Source organism: Prionailurus bengalensis, chromosome C1, assembly GCF_016509475.1.
Source record: "Prionailurus bengalensis isolate Pbe53 chromosome C1, Fcat_Pben_1.1_paternal_pri, whole genome shotgun sequence".
Classification (NCBI taxonomy): Eukaryota; Metazoa; Chordata; class Mammalia; order Carnivora; family Felidae; genus Prionailurus; species Prionailurus bengalensis.
This window is the reverse complement of record NC_057345.1, coordinates 166392332-166411875: the sequence shown is the minus strand read 5'-3', so window position 1 is coordinate 166411875 and position 19544 is coordinate 166392332. Positions and strand designations below refer to the sequence as shown.

Below are 19544 nucleotides of genomic sequence, written 5' to 3'. Positions count from 1 at the left end.
CAAACTAGGAACCCTTTCTTAAGTAATAAATAGCAACAGAAAAAAAGCACACCAAATCCACAAAAACTACTGCAGTAAGTCAGAAAATATAAATAAAAGCTTTTCTGCTAATAAAAAGTCCCTCCCCTAAACCAACCACGATCCTGAAGAAAAAAAAAAAACGTAAAACAACATTTCAAACTGAATTAAGTATTGTCAAGCAAGCATTTGGGGATATTAAAAACAATACTTGAATCAGAAATACAACATTAAAGGGGCGCCTACATGGCTCAGTCAGTTAAGTATCCAACTCTTGATTTCGGCTCAGGACTTGATCTAAAGTTCATGAGATCAAGCCCCATGTTGGGCTCTGCATTGAGGACGCAGAGCCTGTTTGAGATTCTCTCTCTCCCTGTCTCTGTCCCTCCCCTGCTCGTGCACGTGCATGCTCTCTCTCTCAAAATAATATACTTAAAAAAAACACAAACACTAAAAACATAAATGGACAAAAAGCAAGAAGCAATGAAACAAGAGATGACCAATCTCAGGGAAGAAATAGAACAGCAGCAACAACAGCAACAAAACATATAAAAAATGAAGGCTAAGTTATAAGATATTCAAAGGAGAACAGAGAATAGATTCAAATGAAAACTTAATAAAGGGCATTGAAGAAAAGCAAGAAAATAACCAAGAGAAAGAAAATGAAATAAAAAGTTGAAAAAAGGTCAGAGAAATAGGGGCTGAAATAGAACTTATATCCCTAAAGAAGAAAAATCAAAACACTGGGAGAAAACCCCTAATCACTGACACTACAATATAAAAAAACCTTTCCAAAATAGAAGAAGACCTAAATATAAACACAGAAAGGGTCCAATGGGTACCACACGAAACAACCTAGGACAATCAACTCTGATCTATAAAAGTAGTAAACTTCAATAATAAAGAAAAAAATCCTCAGGACACCCAGGCAAAAAAAAAAAAAAAAAAAAAAGGAAAGAAGCTACAAGGCAAAAGAGCTAGCATTAGATTTCTTTAAAACAACATATAAAACCAGGCAGCACTGGAGCAGCATTTTTAAGAAACAAGGAAAGAAAGTGCAACCCATGGATGTTATATCCACCCAAGCTGTCCTGCTGGTATCCAGGTCAGAGGAAAACAGTTTAAAACATTCTAGAACTCACGAGATACACAATGTGCCCTTCTGGAGGAATCTAGTAAAGGGTTAGCTTTATTTAACCAAAAGGTGACTAGTAAAATTACATAAAAGGACTGATAGTAAGCATTTTACTTATTTCAACACAGAGCAAAGGCTAAAACAAGGGTGTGTCATGGGTTAAAAAATACAAATGTACTTTTAACCATTTTCCAAATAAAAGAGCAAGCTATTTGAAGTTACTAGTAAATTCCATACACCAGAAAAAAAATGCAAAGCACTTCAGATGCTTTGACTATTTATTATAACTTTCATTATATTGATCACATTCTAGCATCTAAAATGGGAAGAAGCTGCTTGTTGAAAAAAATCATTATGAAAAATTCGTAACTCAAAACAAGACAAAAACGTTAAATTTAACATGGTTAGTCACATGTACAACTTAGTAGGATCAGGAAAATACATTTTTGAACGATAATACTTTCAAGGCTGTCATCACATGATTTAACTGTAGCAAGAAAAAATGTTTCTAAAGCTTGAGGAAAAGCTTATCACACGCTTAAGGCAGCAGGTTATTATTTAGATAGTTCAAAATAGTAGATGAAAATACATATTATAAAAGAATATGAACTTGTGATGAGCACGGGGTGATACAAAGAAGTGCTGAATCACTATATTGTACACCTGAAACTAATGTTATACTGTATGTTAACTAACTAGAATTTAAATAAAAAGATTAAAAAGATAAAATTCAAAAATAAATAAATAAATAAATAAATAAATAAATAAATAAAACTTAAAAAAAATGATTTCGCATAAATTTACTTTCCCAATCATGCTGTCTCCTGGCCTATATTAAGATGACTCTATATCCACATACAAACAGAGATGGAGATTAGGGACTATAAATACATTGGAAAGATCACTGATGCCAAAGTAATACACAGCAACAACAATAGTAATAAATTTAACTTACTAAATGCTTAGAGACTGCTTATCATAATCTCATTTAACCCTCACAAAAAGCTTATGAAGATGGATTCTTTTATTATCCCCATTTTATAGCTGAGGACACTAGCATAAAGAATTACCTAACTGACACAAAGTCACAGAAATGTAAGTGGTAGAACCAGGACTGAAATCCAGATCTGAAAGATTTCATGTTATGCTTTTAGATCAGTATGGCATTTTACATGTATATTTATAATAAGAGCTCATTTAAATACAGTAATTTACCCTAGCATATTTCTTATCTTACTTTATTATTAGTTTACCTTCCTTAAATTCATATGATAATTTACTATTGAGAGAGGTAGTCCAGTCTTTTAGATCCAGTTTAAACTATTTTAAAAGGCATGAAAGACCAAATTATCTCTCCAGCCACCCTATAATCTTTACCACTTTACCCCTAGACCTGCTGCCTACTCCACCCTACAGCTGGATCTTATGTTCCAGTTATATTGAAAAATTCACAGCTTCACAAGGCAGACATAGCTTGTTCTCACTTTTAAGTCTGCCATGCAGTTCTCTCTGTAGGCAACTCCCTCCCCACCTTATTCCCTCAACTCCTTATCAACCTTCAAGGACCGCTTTAGGTAAGGCCCCTCTGGAGAGGTCTTCTTAAGCATCCATCAATGCAAACTTTGTCTATATTTCGCCTATATTTACTTCTATCACACAATTTATCATACTGTATTATAAAGGTCAATTATTACCTGTGTCCTTTAGTGTGCCAGCATAATACCCAGCAACCAAAATTTTTAAAATACTAAGTGATGGAAGAAAAACAAAATGTTTGATATGGTTACCTGAAAAGATAATATATATGTATAAAGTTGACTCCAATTGCATCAACAGTATAATTAATAACAATCACTTTTGGTGCCTGGATGGCTCAGTCGGTTAATAACCATGATCTCATGGTTCGTGGGATGGAGTCCTGCATCGGGCTCTGTGCTGTCAGCGCTTGGGATTCTCTCTCTCCCTCTTTCTCTGTCCCTCCCTGCTCACTCTAGCTCACTCTCTCTCAAAAATAAACAGTAAGGGGCGCCTGGGTGGCGCAGTCGGTTAAGCGTCCGACTTCAGCCAGGTCACGATCTCGCGGTCCGGGAGTTCGAGCCCCGCGTCAGGCTCTGGGCTGATGGCTCAGAGCCTGGAGCCTGTTTCCGATTCTGTGTCTCCCTCTCTCTCTGCCCCTCCCCCGTTCATGCTCTGTCTCTCTCTGTCCCAAAAATAAATAAATGTTGAAAAAAAAAATTAAAAAATAAATAAATAAACATTAAAAAAAATTATACAAAATATATTTTTAAAAATACCTATCAGTTTTAATACCTATTTGTTATTCAATTTGACACCTGATAGCAAAAAGTTACATATTTTAGTTAACTTTTAGATGTGTTAGTATGAAAAGTTGTAGAATATTTATCAAAGAATTGTATTATTTTAAGAGAATTTAACATTTTTTATTAAAAATGTAGTTCTATTGTTTCATAGAAGAGTATACTTATCAGAAAAGGAATGAGAGTAAACTGTTGAAACATCTTGACAAAGGTTTATCATTGATTATTATGAAAAAATATCTAAGCTGTACCACTGGTCATCAAATCTTGGTGACCTCTACCATGTCACTGAGACACAGTTTAATTTTTTCCCTCCTTGATATTACTATCAAAAGATGAAATTTATGCCCTTTCACCTTAGTTTATTATAATTGCTCTCGTATCCATGAATAAGCTAAATGTTTTGAAAGTCTATCTCTTTTTTAGCTTGTACCACCTTCTAAATTAGTAATGAGTTCTTCCATTAATTTAGAAATACTAGTTTTATCTTATTTCTACGAATTTAAGGGATATCCCTCTCTACCATTCTACAAATTGAAAAATAGAGACTATGTTCATCTTATCCATAAAATTCACCACATAACAGTTAGTTTGCAATATAGAAGGAAGGTTAGTTTCTTCCTGATCAGTACAGGAATGAAATGTTTTGTATAAGATAAAGAACTACATTCTAGTTCACCCAGCATTAAGTAACCAAGCAAAGAATACTAGTTAAGTAGTAAAAAAACAAAAAAACCAAGTTTTAAAAGATATGTAAATCAACAGAATTTTAAATTCCACTTCTTCAAAGAATCAAATAGCAAGTAACAAAAGATACAACTACAGAAAGACAAGACACTAACACAATACTTTCTCAGTCCCTTCCCCCCTGATAATTCAGACAAGAATAGAGAATAATATAAAATTTTAAAGCAAACATTTTAAATCTTAACAGCTACTCTTCCTAAAATCATGGACTGAAACGTCTAAAATAAAAATAAAATACCAAAAAGACTAAGTTATCTCTAAAACTATATAAAACCAAAATGTAAAAGGATGTTTAATAAGATGTTCTCATAATAAAAACTACTATGAAGTACTAAATTAAAGTAATAAAACTAAAAAAAAAAATCACCTTTAAATACATAAAACATGCCTTTCTTTCAAAGATCTTATATCACAATATCACAGATTTTCACAAAACTAGTCACTAACCTCTATTTTTTCATAATAAATTTAGTTATATTTACCTTCAGATCCCATGATGAAGTGATGGATATCAGGGCCTGTTGACATACGAGGTCCTTGACAGCTTTTTTCTATTATACCTCTAGGTGTTACCATTTTTATATGAACCACCTGTTTAATACAATGCACGATATAAATTCTACATATTTGTCAGTGAATGGTGTGTGTGTGTATACACACGTCCATATATATTTAAAAAAAACTCTACTTTTAAAAACATTGGATTAAGTGATAAATGATGACACCCTTCAGAATTCTAGTACCTTCTAATAATTCTTAGACTAAAAATAAGTTTTATATAACTTTAAAAGGGGGGGAAATCATTCTAATAATATTAATGGTTTGGGTATATTCATCATCTTAAAAAATGAAAAGCACTTTTTTTTTTTAATTAAAAAAAATTTTTTTTTTAACGTTTATTTATTTTTGAGACAGAGAGAGACAGAGCATGCATGAACAGGGGAGGGGCAGAGAGAGAGGGAGACATAGAATCGGAAACAGGCTCCAGGCTCTAAGCCGTCAGCACAGAGCCTGACGCGGGGCTCGAACTCCCGGACCGTGAGATCATGACCTGAGCCGAAGTCGGACGCTTAACCGACCAAGCCACCCAGGCGCCCCGAAAAGCACTTTTCTTTAAACCAAATTTAGTTTGGTTTAAAGAACTAAAGGATGAAAAAAATAAGCAATGGTCATATTTTAACAGGTTCATTCCTCCACTCGTTTAACAATATTTATGAAGCACTATTATTCACATCAAGCACTGATCCAGATGCTTAGAATTCTAAGAAAAAATTTATTCTTGCCTTATTCCCACCCACAACTTATTTGCTTTGCCCACTTAGTAGAAAAGAGTGAAAAAAATGAAATATTAATTATGATCAGGTCAAAAATGGGATGAAGAGGGAGATGATGTGATTGAATTAAAGAGAAGAAAAGAGGGGTGCTTGGGTGGCACAGTCAGATAACCATCTGACTTCGGCTCAGGTCATGATCTCACAGTTCATGAGTTCAAGCCCTGCATGGGGCTCTGTGAGGACAGCTCAGAGTCTGGAGCCTGCTTCAGAATCTGTGTCTCACCCTTCTCTGCCCCTCCCCCACTCATGCTCTGTCTCTCTCTCCCCCTCTCAAAAATAAACATTTAAAAAAAAAAAAAGAGTAGAAAAGAGATATGTGTGTAGTATAGGTCTCACACCACTAAAGAAGTAAGCATATTGAAGGGTCACTCAAAAATAGTTCCTGAGATCCAAATCAGGAAATGGTTAAGTGAAAATCCAACACATTTTTGCAATGCCTTTTTGACAGATAAACAAAAATAGTCTATTTATTATTTAAGGAACTGAGCAGAGGACATCAATAATTCACAAAACAAAAACTAAAAATCACCAATAAGCACACTTTAAAAGTTTACGTTCAGAAGCAATTAAATAAATAAATAATTAAAAGACAAAAATATAAATAAAAGGTCCAGTAAAATAAAGATTCTCATAATGCTAGTGGGAATGTTGATTAACAATTTCTATGAAGCAACTTGGCTATAAAGACCCAAAGACACAAAAACATAAACATCTTGATGCAACAAATCAAGCTCTAGGAACCTGCCCAAAGAAAGTGATTAAAAAGATGTATACTAAAGAAATTACTAAAAAGGATACTTTCCCCTTTATTTTCTACAATTTTAAAATCAAGAATAATTTAAACATTCATTAATAGGGAGTTACTTTAATAAACTCTGAATTATTGGTAAAAGAATTATATGCATTCTAAAAACGATGTGCACATCTATGTTCATTTATAAGTTAATATATTGATAACAGTTTAAAGACTAGATCAAACACAGCATCATTCTTTTTTATATTAAAAGCTAGGTATACACATGTAAATAAGCACATTAGGATATGTGCTTATAATTTGTGATCTTAAGGATTTTCAAAAAAAGGATTAAAATAAATTACATGCTTTAGCAGTACTAAATGTTTGCTTAACTATGATAAAGTTTTTAACAATCCAATAGCAAAAGGATTAAATTCTCTCCTCTGAAATTGAATTTGCAAAAAAAAAAAAAAAAATAGTGATTTCTAAAATATCCTCAATTAAAAAAAAACAAGGTAGTGCAAACATTTTAAGTGTTTATAATACACACTTAAAATAAGTCTGCGCAGTGAATGTCATTCTACTTTACAGAAAAGGAAACTGAAATTTAGAAAGGTGATCTAATTTGTACAAGATCATACAACTACTCACTGGGAAAGCTACAGATGGAACAAATGATACCTAATCCCTAGCCAGGATGTCCATAGTTAAATTATTATCGCACTAATTCCAAGACCACTGGTACCAGATGAGTTTAAATAAAATGGGGTGCACATAAACCATTATTGGTGATACTGCCACCTACTAGGACATTTTCAATCAGGCTCTTTAATTGTATACAGAAAACAATTTTTAAGAAAATTAAGTATAAACTCTCCTAAGGCACAAAAAGAGTAGCAGTGATGAGATCACCTAAATAGACTAAAACCTTGGTAGCTGAAGACTGAGACTCCATGAGGCTTATAAAATAATATTTATACATTTTACAACTGATACTATGAAGCATCTACAAAGCTTAAATATCAGTCACTTGAAAAGGAGCACTCATAAATAATGATCACATTTATCTTTTAACTGCTTCCATTATACATAGTCAACTTTACTATAATCAAAAAGGGTATACTTTTGGTAGGGCTCTACCATCCAACTCTAAAAAAAAGCCTTTAATCACTTTATAATAATAGACTAATCAATTATTACATAATAACCAGAAAAAAATTTACCAGGTCCTCAATATTGCCATAGATATTCTTTTTCATGCCCGATGCCCGAGTAGATACCCATCCTCCCACAGTGCTGAATTCCAGGGAATCCGGTTCATGACCTGTACAATAACCACTTTCTTTAAGCTGAAAAACAAAAAAAATGTAATATTTTACTAGTGAAAATGATCCCATTTAACACAGCACTCAACACATTAACTCTTCACACTTTAAAATGTCTACCTGTCACTGGTATTTGGACTCATTAAAACCTATATAGAAAAAGAAATACTTTTGTCATGCTCATCCAAAACAATTTTTAAGCTTTTGCCTAGTGGAAAACCTTACAAAACTGAAAAATGTGGACCAAAAGACAATTCCACAGGTTTGCTAGCCAATCTTCTTCATTAGATCCTTTTATTTTAAAATACCAACTACTCTCCCTACTTTGTTTTTAACCACAAAGACACAACTTAAGTACTTATGGAGATCAGATTATGCTTAAATAACTGCCAACTTCACCTAAACACTTTCAATAAATAAAGCACTTAATCTTCTGATCTCCCTACCCTAATATAATATGCAGCAGGCCTGCACAAAATCTAAGCAAATTGCCTGTACTTAATTCTCTCAAGGAGTCATGTGTTTTAATGTACAGCCATCTGGCTAGGTTTCCTGTATGTAATACCATCATTTATTTGTGATGCAGATCATGCATTCCTGTACATTAAATAGTCACTTGTTTCTCATTTTTCTATATTAGCTTGGCTTTGCCATCTGCACAGCACCTGAAGTTGAATGGATGCCCTTTACTGCAACACCACCAAAGCCATTCCACTGAAATCATTTTAAAGACTCAGCCATCTCATGTCAAATGGTACAGACACCACCATCTGCACATCCACTGTCTACTGCACTCAAGCCCATCAATCTGTATTGACCGTTTTGATAGTCATCCAGTTAAGCAACTGCTTCTATTTTTCAAGTAAGCCATGCAGAGATGTAGAATATGTCAGCTATGTTTGTATCTGTTAAGTATGGTGTAAAAGTTGTGATCCAAAGTGAGAGAACCTGGTAAGTTACAAATTATTTACTTTTCTAATTGTTTTGCTAGGAAAAAAAGATTTAGAAAGACATCAACTGTTAATAGATTATTTTCACTAAATATTCAAAATGTTTATTTAATTTTAAGAGGTTATTAACTACTCACAAATAAGGAGCTTAAATACATGAATGAACAATTTTAAAATGAAGATCATCAGACTGTTATTTTATATTTCTTTCTAGTTCCCAATCTATATTTGTACTATTTACTCTCAAAAAAAAAAAAAAAAAAGACCATTAGTACTCAATTTTTCTGAAATTAGAAGAAAAAGAAAAAACATTTATAGAGTGCCAGAAGCCGAGCTATCCAACCAGCCTGACGGCAGGGCCCGGGTGTGGACGGATCGGGACTGCAGGGCGGCCCACCGACAGTGAAGCTTCTTGTACTCCTGCTTTTGTGTAATTTGGCCTTAATAAAAGTACCTGGGGAATTGTCTGTTGGGGAACTGCCCTCAACAGGCCCCCTGGGAAAAGAACCATTGGGGAAGGAAATAAGGTTCCGCAAGGAAACTGTGCGGCCCTACATCTAGCCCTTGCCACCCCCTATAAAGACTCCTCTACCTAAAGGAAGGATAGCCCCATACATTTCCCAGCCAAGGAAGGAATAAATGGATTTAAAAGCCCCACTCCAGCAACTAAGGAGTGAATCTGTGGGCACAAGATACTCCAACCCCTAGGCCCACTTGGCCCCCAGGAGGCATTCCAGATGATGACTGAACCTAGTCGGTTAAAGTACAGAACGGTTCATTAGTTCCTAGGTGCATTGTCTCTCTGAGAATGCATAAGGCATGGGTTCCTAACGCCCTCTTGGCCTCCTCCTCACACTTGGACCGAGGCGAACACTTGTTCCTCAAACCACAAGTGGTTCAGGAAAATAACTAAGAGGTCATGTCCTGTAACTGTTCCACTTGAGGTGTTGAGAGATAGATGACCTTTCATGAAAACAGCAAAGCAAATGCTCTATAGATTATAGATAAACATAGATACATAATGAAAATAAAGTAAGAAATTAATCAATAAGCAAAGGGCAGGAGGGAATGTTATGAGAAAATAACCATGTTATTCCTTAAAGGGTGATTATACATAGGAACATTTTTAGAATTAGATAATGCTAGAAAACATAGATGGCGCATGCTACAAAGAAATTGCTAACAAATATAATGCCACGTTTGCCACAACAAAGTGGCCTGCTTTCATAAACAACACACTGCTGTTGTCTGTGTCCACTTTTATTTTTGTTTTGTTTTATTTTCACTTTTTTGCCAACGCCGTTCATCCTTCGGGAACCTGCTGGAGCTGGACTCCGGCAATAGAGCCCTTAGATGCCCTAAGCACTAAACAGAGAGCTTTCACATATTCTCATGACAAAAATCTCCATGTTACCTACACCAAAGCAAATTAAATCTATACTGCTTCTGTAAGTACATCAATATTAGATGTAATAATATGCCTCTTATGTCTGGTAGGCTAGTTCATTACCTTCTCCAATTATAAAGTCATGTAAAGCTATGAAATGAGGATTAAAGAAAGAAAGAAAGAAAGAAAGAAAGAAAGGAAGGGAGGGAGGGAGGGAGGGAGGGAGAAAAAAGACTGTCTCTATGCTCAGGGAGCTCTACCCAGCACACCATTTTAAATCTACTTCTTTAAAACCTAACAACCTGCCTACTAGGTAAGTGAATAAGTGAATGGTTAAGAAGCTGAATTTGAAACTTGTCATTTATTATTATGCTTCCCAGAAAATTTGCATGCTACAGTACACTAATAAGAAACAATTTTTGGCATATAGTTAAGTGCTTAATTAATGGTATCTCTGATCATATACATTCAGCCACTTCTTTTAAAAGTCTGTGCCTTTGCTATGTCTTTGTTAATGCCATTAGCTGCTAAGAAAAATCTGAAGAAAGATTTACAGATTTAACTCATACAGTTAACCAAATATCCCTTTTAAACAAAATCACCTCTCCTCTCCATCTGTATGCCATAAAAAGGAATAAGAATATTATCTTACTTCTGTACCCCATTCAATATTAAGACAACAAATATTTACTGACTCCTTATGCTCTAAGCCTCAGAAATATTACTAAGAGCAAATCCTAGATTGTAGAGCTTGTTATTATACAAAGAAGGGACTGAAGTTAACAAGAAACATAATTAAATTAAGACAGAACAATTAGAAGTGTAATGAAAAAACTAAAAGTACAGCAGGGACATCTGCCTCTACCCAAGTTGAAGCAAAAAGGAACTAGATTTACCCTCTCACATGAAAAAAACAAAAAACCCCAAACAAAAGTCTTTAAACACTGGACATGAGGTAACAAAGGACTGCTTATGAGAAAGCAAATAAAGGAAATGAACACTATGACTGTCCCTGGCTTAACTCCTGGCTGCAATGCAGAGAAAGGGAATCCAGGCACAACTCTGGAAAACACTGTGAGGTGAGGAGATGGGAGTTTGGAGTTGTGGAAAACCAAAGCATTAGAATTCACAAGACAAAGTACCAAAGAGAAGAGAGCAGCACAGAGAGAGAACCCTGGAGACTGGCAGATGGTCCCCCTCAAGTAGTCAGCAGAGCAATGAAAAGCACATATAAGTGAGGAAACTACCCAGGACCCGAGGAAAAAATAATCCAAACTGATTACAGAAAAGTACCAGGACTCATACAGGGCCAGAAACCTGTTCCCACCAGCCTGACTTGGAATACTTTTCCTTCACAGAACATGAGGTAGAACACCCAGGATGGTCATTCCTCACTAATGAGGAATGATTAGTCTCAGATTGAGCACTTCTCTGAATCCACCTAAAAGATCATAGAAGCAATAACTAAAGGATCAAACGATTTCCAAATAACTACATCCCAGAAAAAAGCTAAAAAATACTTTTTATAGAATTGAAAAATATCTAAGACCTAGTAAGATAATATTCATGATGTCTGGTACTTAATAAAAAAATTACTAAGCATACAAAGAAGCAGGAAAACACAACCTATAATGAGGGAAATAATCATTATGAGGTGAATAATCAAAACCAACCTAGAACTAACAGAGACGTTATAATTAGCTGACCAGGACATCAGAAGAGTTATTTAACTGTATTCCATATGTTCAAAGAGTCGACACAGAAAACACAGAAAGACCCAAATTAAACATCTAAAAAAAGTAAAAAATACAATGTTGGAGATAAAAGAAAAAAAAATACACTTGATGGGGTTAAGAGTAAAATATACTCAGCAAATAAAAGATTAGTGAACTCTAAGACATAGCAAAAGAAACTAAAGAAAAAACTGAAAAGAGCAGCAGTGAGCTGTGGAACTTCAAACAGCCTAATGCATGAGTAAACAGTCCCTAAAGGTCAGGTTAGGGAGGGAGGGACAGATATTTGAAGAAATAAATAATAGCCAAAAATTTTCCAAATGTGATGAAAACTATAAACCAAAAAATAAAGGAAGCTCAACAAATCTTCAATATAAGAAACACACAAAAAACTACACCAAGTCCATCACAATCAAAATATTCAAACCAGAAATAAGAAAATCTTAAAAGCAACCAGAGGAAAAAAACACAGAATGTACATATGAACAAAGATAAGGGTAACATCTAATTTCTTGTCAGAAACAGTAAAGTGAGACAAGAGCAAAGCAACATCTTTATATTACTGAAGGAAAAACACTGTCAACTTACAATTCTACACTCAGTTAAAATATCTTTGAAAACACAGGTGGTGACCTCGAACTAATAAGCAATTAAAGCAAGATTACAGGATACATGATTTATACACAAAATTCAATTGCTTTCCTATATACCAACAAGGAACAAGTGGAATTTAAAATTTAAAACATAATACCATTTATATTAGAGCCCCCAAAATGAAATACTTAGGTATAAATCTAACAGATGTGTACAAGATCTATGATGAAAACTCTGATGAATAAAATCAAAGGTTTAAATAAATGAAGAGATATTTCATATTCATGGAAGATTCAACATTATCAAGATGTAAGTTCTTCCCAAATTGATCTATAGATTCAGTGTAACAATCCCAACCAAAATCCCAAGTTATTTATAGATATTGACAAACTAACCCTAAAGTCTATATAGAAAGGCAAAAAAGCCCAGAATAGCCAACACAATTTGAAGGAGAACTAAGAGCCAGGAAGTAGACTGACACTGCCCAACTTCAAGAGTTACTACAAAACTAAGGAATCAAAACAATGTGGTTTTGGGAAAGAACCAAAAAATAGATCAATGGAACAGAACAGAGAGCCCAGAGATATACTTAACTGATCTTAGATAAAAGAGCAAAGACAAGGGGTGTCTGGGTGGCTCAATCAGTTGAGCGTCTGACTTCGGCTCAGGTCATGATCTCACGGTTCATGAGTTTGAGCCCCGCATTGGGCTCTGTGCTGACAGCTCAGAGCCTGGAGCCTGCTTCAGATTCTGTGTGTCTCTCTCTCTGCCCCTCCTCTGCTTCATGCTCTCTCCCTCTCTCAAAAATAAATAAAAACATTAAAAAAAATTTTTTTAATAAAAAAAAGAGCAAAGGAATACAATGGAACAAAATAGCCTTTCAATAAATATTGCTAAAACAACTAAACATCCACATGCAAAAAAAGAAATGAATCTAAAAACATCCATTACAAAAATGAATTCAAGTGGATTATGGATCTAAATGTAAAATGCAAAATTATAAAACTCCCAAAAGATAACAAAGAAGAAAAGTGCAATGAACTTGGATACGATGTTTAGATACAACACCAAAGACACAATCCGTGAAAGAAATAACTGATAAGCTAGACTTCATTAAAATTAATTTTTTTTTTCAACGTTTATTTATTTTTTGGGGGACAGAGAGAGACACAGCATGAACGGGGGAGGGGCAGAGAGAGAGGGAGACACAGAATCGGAAACAGGCTCCCGGCTCTGAGCCATCAGCCCAGAGCCTGACGCGGGGCTCGAACTCACGGACCGCGACATCGTGACCTGGCTGAAGTCGGACGCTTAACCGACTGCGCCACCCAGGCGCCCCGAGACTTCATTAAAATTAAAAATGTCTGCTCTGCAAAAATAATATAAGGAAATTATAAAACAAACCACAAGCTTGGAAAAAAAAATGGCCAAAGATAAAAATAATAAACCCACCTGATAGAAGATGGTTATCTCAAATAATACAAAGAACTCTTAAAACTCAACAATAAGAAAACAATCCAATTTAAAAATGGGCCAAAGATCTTAACGGACCTCACCAAAGATAGCAAATAAGCCATAAGAAAAGATGCTTCACATCATATATCATCAGGGAAACAAAAATTAAAACAACAAGATATCACCTATATGAACGGCCAAAATCCAGAACACTGACAACACTAAATGCTGATGAGGACATGGAGCAACAGGAACTCTCATATAATGGTGGTGGGAATGCAAAATGGCACAGAGCCTCTATGGAAGACTATCTGGTGGTTTCTTACAAAACTAAACATACTCTTACCATCCAGAAATTCTCCACTTTGGTATTTACTCAAAGGAGTTGAAAACTTATGTCCACATAAAAACCTGCACACAAATGTTTATAGCAGCTTATTCACAAATTGCCAAAACTTGGAAGCAACCAAGATGTCCTTCAGTAGGTAAACAGATAAATAAGCTATGGTAAATCCAGACAACGGAAATTATTCAGTGCTAAAAAGAAATGAGCTATCAAGCCATGAAAAGACATGAAGGAACCTTAAATGAATTATTACTAAATTAAGGCAGCCAATCTAAAAAGGCTACATACTCTATGATTCCACCTATAAGACATTCTGGAAAAAGCAAAACTATGAAGATAATAGAAAGGTCAGAAGTTGCCAGGAGTAGGAGGGAGAGAGATGAGTTGAGGATTTTTAGGGTAGTGAAAATATTCTATATAATATTATAATGTTGGATACTTATGTCATTATATATTTGTCCAAACCTATAGAATATACAACACAAAAGTGAACCCTAAGATAAACTATGAGCTTTAGGTAATTATGATGTGCCAACATAGGTTCATCCTTGGTAAAACAAACAAACAAAAAACCCCACCATTCTGGTGAATGATGTTGATAATGGGGAAGGCTATGTTACGTGTGGGGACAGGGTACATATGGAAACCTCTGTACTTTCTTCTCAATTTTGTTGTAAACCTAAAACTTCTCTAAAAAACCATAAAGTGTTAAAAAATGAAATGAAGATTTTTAGCAAACAAAAGTAGAAAGAATTCATGAACAGCAGACTCACACTAAAAATATTTAAAAGAAATCCTTCAAATTTAAGAAAGAAAACAAAGGAACAAAGAAAAACAGAAATGAACCAAAAAACAGATTCTTAACTATAGAGAACAAACTAATGGTTACCAGAGGAGAGGTTGGTGAGGGAATGGGTGAAAACAGGTAAAGAGTATTGAGAGTACTCTTATCATGATGAGCACTGATTAATGTACAGAACTGCTGAATCACTGTACTGCATCTCTGAAACTAATATAACACTGCATATTAACTATACTGGAATTAAAACAAACTTAAAACAATAAAAATAGAGGGGCGCCTGGGTGGCTCAATCAGTTTATGTCCGACTTTGGCTCAGGTCATGATCTCGTGGTCTGTGGCTTCAAGCCCCGCGTTGGGCTCTGTGCTGACAGTTCAGAGCCTGGAGACTGCTTCAGATCCTGTGTTTCCCTCTCTCTCTACTCCTCCTCCCCCCCCCCCAAATAAATAAACATTAAAAAAATAAAAATAATAAATAATAAAAGAAAGGAGCGCTTGGCTGGCTTAGTCAGTAGAGCATGCAACTCTTGATCTCAGGGTCACAATCTTAAGACCCATATTGCATGTAGAGCTTACTTAAAGATAAATACAATGCTGTCACAAAAAATAATAAAAGAAGTCCTTCAAGCAGAAGGAAAATAACATCAAATGGAATTAAAAACATTGGAAAGGGTAACTAGATGGATAAATATATAAGATATTTTCTTTTGTTATTTAAATATCTTTAAAAGAAGATAATTGATTATTTCAACAAAAGTAGTAATAATATATTGTAGGCTTTATACCATATGTAAAAGCAGAATATATGACAACAATAGCACAAAGTAGATGAAGGGAAAATGAATATAATACTGTAAGGTTCTTCTACTAAACTCTGAAGTGGGATGTTATATTATCACTTGAAGATAGACTGTTTTAAATTAAAGACATATACTATAAACCCTAAAACAACCTTTACAATAAAACAAAACAAAACGTTATAGCTAATAAAGAAACAAAACAGATAAAATGGTATCAAAAAACATGTTTAATCCAAAAAGTTAGTAAAAGTGGAAAAGAAAAAAAAACAGATGGAAAATACAGAAAACAAATACCAAAATGACAATTTAAACTGAACCACGTCAATAAATTACATTGAAGGTAAATAGTCTAAATATCCCAATTAAAGGTAGAGACTGTCAGGTTAGATAAAAAGGAAAAGACCCAATTTTATGGTGTCTACAAGAAAATTTTTAAGTATAAAAATAAAAATCAGTTAAAAGAATGGAAAAAGGAAAAGATATCCCAAGTTAACAACCATCAAAAGAAAACTGGAATGGCTATTTTAATATTAGATGAAGCAGATTTCAGAGGAAAGAAAATGGTTCATTAATCAAGATGAAAAGAAGAAAACTGACAGAACTGCAAGGAAAAAAAAAAGACAGGTCTACAATGATAGGTGATAGGTTAATTCTCCTCTCTCAATAAATGATAGAACAAGTAGACAGAAAATAAGAAAAAATATAGAAGACCTAAACAACACTGTAAATCAATTTGACCTAATCAACAATTGTAGACTACTCTCAACCAATAGCATCAGAAGACAAATTCTTTTCAAGTATAGATAGAACATTCTTAAGACAGACCTTACTGTGGGCCATAAAAGAAATATCAATTAAGTTGAAAAGATTCGTATCATATAAATGTTTTCTGAACACAATGATATTAACATGGAAATCAGTAACAGAAAGATGCCTGGAAAAATCCCCCCAATAATTAGAAATTAAACAACTTGTAAGTATCCAATGGTCAAAGAAAAAAATCAAAAAGGAAGTAGAAAAATACAGTACTTTGAAATGAATGAAAATGAATAGACATATCAAAATTTGTAGAATACCACTACAGCAGTAGTTGGGGGAAATTTAAAGTAATGAAAATCAGCTTTATTTAAAAAGAGGAATGGCCTCAAATTACCTTATCTTCCCCCCTAACACACAAAAAAGAATTCGACAAAATACAAAATCCATTCCTAATAAAAACTCTGAAAACTAAAACAGAAAAAACTTCCTCAACTTGATAAAGGGTATCTACAAAACCAAAGCAACAACAACAACCTATAGTTAACATCACACTTAATGGTAAAGGACTAAATGCATTTCTCCTAAATCAGGAATAATGCAAGGATGTCCACTTTCACTTCTTTTCAACATTGTATTAAGCACAAACCACCACAATCAGGTGAGAAAAGGGAATAAAGGCATACAGATTGGAAGGAAAGAAGTAAAACTGTCTTTATTAAGAAAGGACATGATCATATATATAGAAAATCCAATAGGAGCTATAAGAAAACTTTTAGAATTCATGAATTTAGCAAGGTTGTTAGATATAAGATCTGTACACAAAAATCAATTGTATTTCTACACTTTTTTCTTGTGTACTTTTTTAGTAATCTCTAGACTCTCAAATGTATTTACACATATTAATAAAGAACATTCAGAAACTGAAAAAAAATTTTTTTAGGTTTATTCATTTATTTTGAGAGAGACAGAGAGCACGAGTGGGAAAGGGGCAGAGAGAGCAACGGGAGGTGGGGGGGAGAAGAGAGAGAGAGAGAGAGAGAGACAGAATATCCCAAGCAGGCTCCACACTGCCAGCACAGAGCCTAATGTAGGATTTGAACCCATTAAGCCGCAAGATAGTGACCTGAGCGAAAACCGAGAGTCAAACGCTTAACCAACAGAGCCACCCAAGTGTCCCCCCCACGCCAAATTTTTTAAATACCATTTACTATAGCATCAAAAATATATATAATACTTAGGGATGAAGCTTATTTTAAAAAACATGAAGGATTTTACAAAAAAAACACAAGATACTACTAAGAGAAATTATAGACATAAAAAAAACTAGGGACATACCATGTTCCTGGGTCAAAAGAATCGATATTATTAAGAGGTCAGTTCTCCCCAAATTGACAAAGAGTCAATGCAATCTCAATCAAATCTCAACAGGCTTTTTTTGTTTAAAAAAAAAAGTTCACAGGTGATTATAAATTTCATAGGGAAATACAAATAACCTAAAATAGCCAAAACAACTTTGAAAAAGATTTATGATACAGCTGCAGTGATCCAAACTATCTGGTACTGGCATAAAGATATACAAAAGATCAATGAAACAAAATAGAGCCCAGGATGCACACATATATGGACAACAAACTTTTTATGATGGTGCTAAGTCAAATGAAAAAAGGGTAATCTTGGGGCGCCTGGGTGGCGCAGTCGGTTAGGCGTCCGACTTCAGCCAGGTCACGATCTCGCGGTCCGTGAGTTCGAGCCCCGCGTCGGGCTCTGGGCTGATGGCTCAGAGCCTGGAGCCTGTTTCCAATTCTGTGTCTCCCTCTCTCTCTGCCCCTCCCCCGTTCATGCTCTGTCTCTCTCTGTCCCAAAAATAAATAAACGTTGAAAAAAAAATTAAAAAAAAAAAAAAAAAAAAAAAAAAAAAAAAAAAAGAAAAAAGGGTAATCTTTTCAACAAATGGTGCTGAAAATACTGGATAGCCATATGCAAAAAAAAAAAAAAAAAAAAAGAACTTCAATCCATCCTTTGCACCATACATAAACATTAACTCAAAAACCTTCAAAACTCATCAGAAACTTGAATGTAAAATAAAAACTATGAAACTTAAATGGGAGAAAATCTTTGTATCCTAAGCTAAAGCAAAGCATGACAGCAACAGCATGATATATAAAGTAAAAACTTAAATATGTTTTGAAACTCATCAAAATAAAAAACATCTTTTCTTCAAAAGACTCTGTCAAGAGAATGAAAAGACAAGCCACAGACTGGGAGAAAATATTTCTGAAGTATATACCTGCAAAAGGACGTATATCCAGAATATGTAAAGAATTCTCAAAACTCAACAATAAGAAAATAAACAACCCAATTTAAAAATTGGGCAAATAACTTGAACAGACACCTCACCAGAGAAGATATATGGATGGCAAATAGCACTTGAAAAGATGTTCAACATCACTACTAACTAGAAAAATACAAATTAAAACCACAATGAGATACTGTAACACATCTACTAGAATGCCTAAAACATTAACAAATATTGGAGAAGATGTAGAGAAACTGGAACTCTTACACAGTGCTAGTAGGAATATAAAATGATGCACTCTGGGAACATGTTTGGTAGTTTTTCAAAAATGTAAATATGTACCTACCATTTGATTTAGCCATTTCATTTTTTGATTTTTTACCCAAGAGAAATGAAAGTATATGTCAATACAAGGATTTGCACATGAATGTTCATAGCAGCTTTATTTGTAACAGCCTCAAACTGGAAATAATCCAAATATTCAACAATAAGTGAATGGATAAATAGTCGTATATCTATATGATGGAATACTACTGAGCAATAAAAAGGAATAAACTAATTGATACATGCAACAATATTCATTAATCTCAATTATGCCTAGCGAAAGAAGTCATACCCTCAATCTACCCTCAAAAAGAGTGCATGATTAGATTTAGTACAACTGTAGCACATATGAACAAATCTACAGTGATAGAAAGCAGATCAATGACTGCCAGGGGTGGGGTTAAGACTGGGATAGAGAGGATTATAAAGAAGCAAGAGTAAATCTTTAGGTTTGGTACATGTGTTCATTATCTTGATTGTGGTGATGG

The 19544-nt window shown here is 34.3% G+C and overlaps 1 protein-coding gene across 2 annotated transcripts in view; it reads right to left on the bottom strand.

The window, feature by feature from the left end:
- AGPS (alkylglycerone phosphate synthase) overlaps positions 1–19544 on the bottom strand; it is a 144190-nt gene that overhangs the window by 65666 nt on the left and 58980 nt on the right. For both annotated transcript variants that reach the window (XM_043577137.1, XM_043577138.1), the window contains exons 9-10: positions 7512–7637; positions 4701–4809 (exon numbers count right to left, since the gene is read on the bottom strand). In XM_043577137.1, coding sequence (XP_043433072.1) covers positions 4701–4809; positions 7512–7637 — 235 coding nt within the window. The remainder of the gene's footprint in view (positions 1–4700; positions 4810–7511; positions 7638–19544) is intronic.